This window comes from Echinops telfairi, unplaced genomic scaffold (assembly GCF_000313985.2).
Source record: "Echinops telfairi isolate 266 unplaced genomic scaffold, ASM31398v2 ScPeMD7_70;HRSCAF=299, whole genome shotgun sequence".
Classification (NCBI taxonomy): domain Eukaryota; kingdom Metazoa; phylum Chordata; class Mammalia; order Afrosoricida; family Tenrecidae; genus Echinops; species Echinops telfairi.
This window is the reverse complement of record NW_022103968.1, coordinates 14,454,968-14,457,470: the sequence shown is the minus strand read 5'-3', so window position 1 is coordinate 14,457,470 and position 2,503 is coordinate 14,454,968. Positions and strand designations below refer to the sequence as shown.

The 2,503-nt window shown below is 48.9% G+C and overlaps 1 protein-coding gene across 1 annotated transcript in view; it reads left to right on the top strand.

Moving 5' to 3' along the window:
• Window positions 1–2: 2 nt before the first annotated feature.
• The window catches only part of ATRNL1 (attractin like 1), a gene marked incomplete at its 5' end in the record, with an annotated part of 662,506 nt that continues 660,005 nt past the window's right edge, over window positions 3–2,503 (top strand). Inside the window, one exon of the mRNA XM_004700917.2 lies at window positions 3–232. Coding sequence (XP_004700974.2) covers window positions 3–232 — 230 coding nt within the window. The remainder of the gene's footprint in view (window positions 233–2,503) is intronic.

Here is a 2,503-nt window from a genome sequence, read left to right as displayed (position 1 = left end):
CTCGGCCGGCCGGCGGCGGCGGCGGCGGGGTCGCCTGCTCCTGGCTGCTGGACGGGCACAGCTCGCTGCTGTGCTATGGCTTCCTCTACCTGGCGCTCTACGCGCAGGTGTCCCAGTCCAAGCCGTGCGACAAGACGGGCTCTTGCTTCTCGGGCCGCTGTGTCAACTCCACCTGCCTCTGCGACCCAGGCTGGGTGGGGGACCAGTGCCAGCACTGCCAAGGCAGGTTCAAGTAAGTGCCCCTGCCGCAGCCCTGCCCCGCGCGCGTGCCGCGGCCTCCCCGCCGGGCCCTCGGGTACCCCCCCGACCGCCCCCCATCCCCCGCCGGCCTGGGAGCTTGTCCTCGCGCTGCGCCCTCCATCGTTGGCTAGGCTGGGGGACCCTGACCCCGACCCCGGCTCCTTGCGGACGCCAGACCTTTCGCGAGTGCTTCCCCAGGCCCTGCGTCTCCTGGAGAACGTTTCCCACACTTAACTTAGGGTGCCAACCAGCATTTTGCTAGGATATTTTAAAATCGGAAATTATGCAAGCAACTCATGAATATAAGCATAGAGTGAGATGCAACCAGGACAGAAGTGGAAAGGTTAAAAGTTTTCGCCCACCACCTACCCACCCTCTCCCCCCCCACCCCACTCCCCACTCTAGAGGTAACTGAGCACTGCGTCATTTTAGTTTATTTAGTAAGAGTGATCACGATAAGTGGAGTTTATGATGATGGGTTTACTGTATGCCAAACACTATTCTCATTGCTTTGCTCCTATTGTTTCCCATGAGCCTCTGCGTTACCACAATTGTGAGACTGTTTTACAGTTGGAAATCCTGGCAATGCATTTAAGCCACTTGCCCAAGGTTACCCAGTACAGAGACGTGATTTCAGTGCATTCACTTTTAGTGCCATTGTGTGTGCATGTGTGTGTGTCTCTCTGTGTGTGTTTAAAGCCAACACGCTAGACTGCATTTGTGTGTGTGTGTGTGTGTGTGTGTGTGTGTGTGTTTCAAGCCAACATGCTATGCTGCGTTTGTTAGGACAGCCCGGAACAGAGAAACACAAGGTTGTCTGACTTAGGATGAGATGAAGATAAGGAATTTTCAAATTGCGTTTTCACTCGTAGCTGGCGTGTGAAAACATTGCTTGGGTCTTTCTGAAGATGAGAGGGTAAGGAATGTGCTCTTTGGCTATAAAGATACTTTCCCTCTGTTGTAAGTGTTTGCTGCATTCCTTCCTGATAGGACAAGACTAGGGTGGAGTTAGGATAGCAGTAAGTTTCAGGCCACTAGGGTATCCATCTGACCACTGGCAGATCATAGTTCTGTGCGAAGGATAAAAGTCAGTCCACTTCTTAGTAAGCAACATTTAATACAAGGGTTGCTGACTGATTTTATGGTGCTGAAATTGTACCCTGAAGATTACTAATATCTATGGGCAAGAACAGACACCCTGGTGGTGCAGTGGTTCAGGTGCTAAGAGGCTGCTAACTGAAAGGCTGGCTGGTGGTTGAAACCCATTAGCCACTCTCTAAAGGAGAAAGAGATGGCAGATTTACGGACATACAACCTTGGAAGCCCTCTGGGGAAGTCTGCTTCGTCCAATAGGGTAGCAGTGAGTCAGAATCCAGAGCAGTGGGTTTCTTATTGTCTACACAGCATGTGTCTTGGGTGCCAAGCAAAGGTAGGAGTGGACTCTTTTGTGGTTCACCTTCTTTATATCCTGTAGGGTAGTATTCTTGGTATTTTAAGCTTGACACATTTCCTAATTATTCAGTTGTTGCAATTTTTAAAAATAGCCCTTAAAACTCAGTGTGAAATGTAGTACTTTTTAAATGGAACTTTTGAATTTCAGGTGAGATCCTACAATTTAAATTAATTTGCAGCAGGCTTTGGGAAGTGAAATCTCAAAATGGAGTTTATGAGATTCGTGTGTAGCAATGGTTGAAATGTTTCCTTGGTTCATTAGTATTATATGTATGTACATATGTGTCTCTCTCTCTCTATATATATATATATATACACACACACACACAATCTGGGAGAGTTAAATTTAACTTAAATGAAATGCTTACGAAGTAACTGTTTCAAGATGAGGAAAGCTTTCTTGCTGAATTGGGTTTGTCAGTAGCCTTTGGAAACTAGTGGTTCTCAGGTGAAGGAACCAGGCTGGCATGGTGGTTAAGCGCTCAACTGCTATTTGAACCCACCAGCTGCTCCTCTGGAGAAAGAGAGGCCAGTCTGCTTCCAAGCCCACCCTCTGGGGGCAGTTTCCCGCCTCCTGTCCTATCACCCTGAGTCCAACTCAATCGGACTGCTGGGTTTGGTTTATTTTTAGATGCTGCTAAGTCAATTGTGAGAGAGTCGAACTAAATGCACTTAAACTTTTGCTGTGACAGCGGCAGCCAGTTTTGTGCTTGGCATGAGGGAAGTTTGAACTTATAAAACTGACAACCAAAAGTGAAGGGACAAAAACAAACAGAACCCCCCCCCCCCCCCCCCCCCCCCCCCCCCCCCC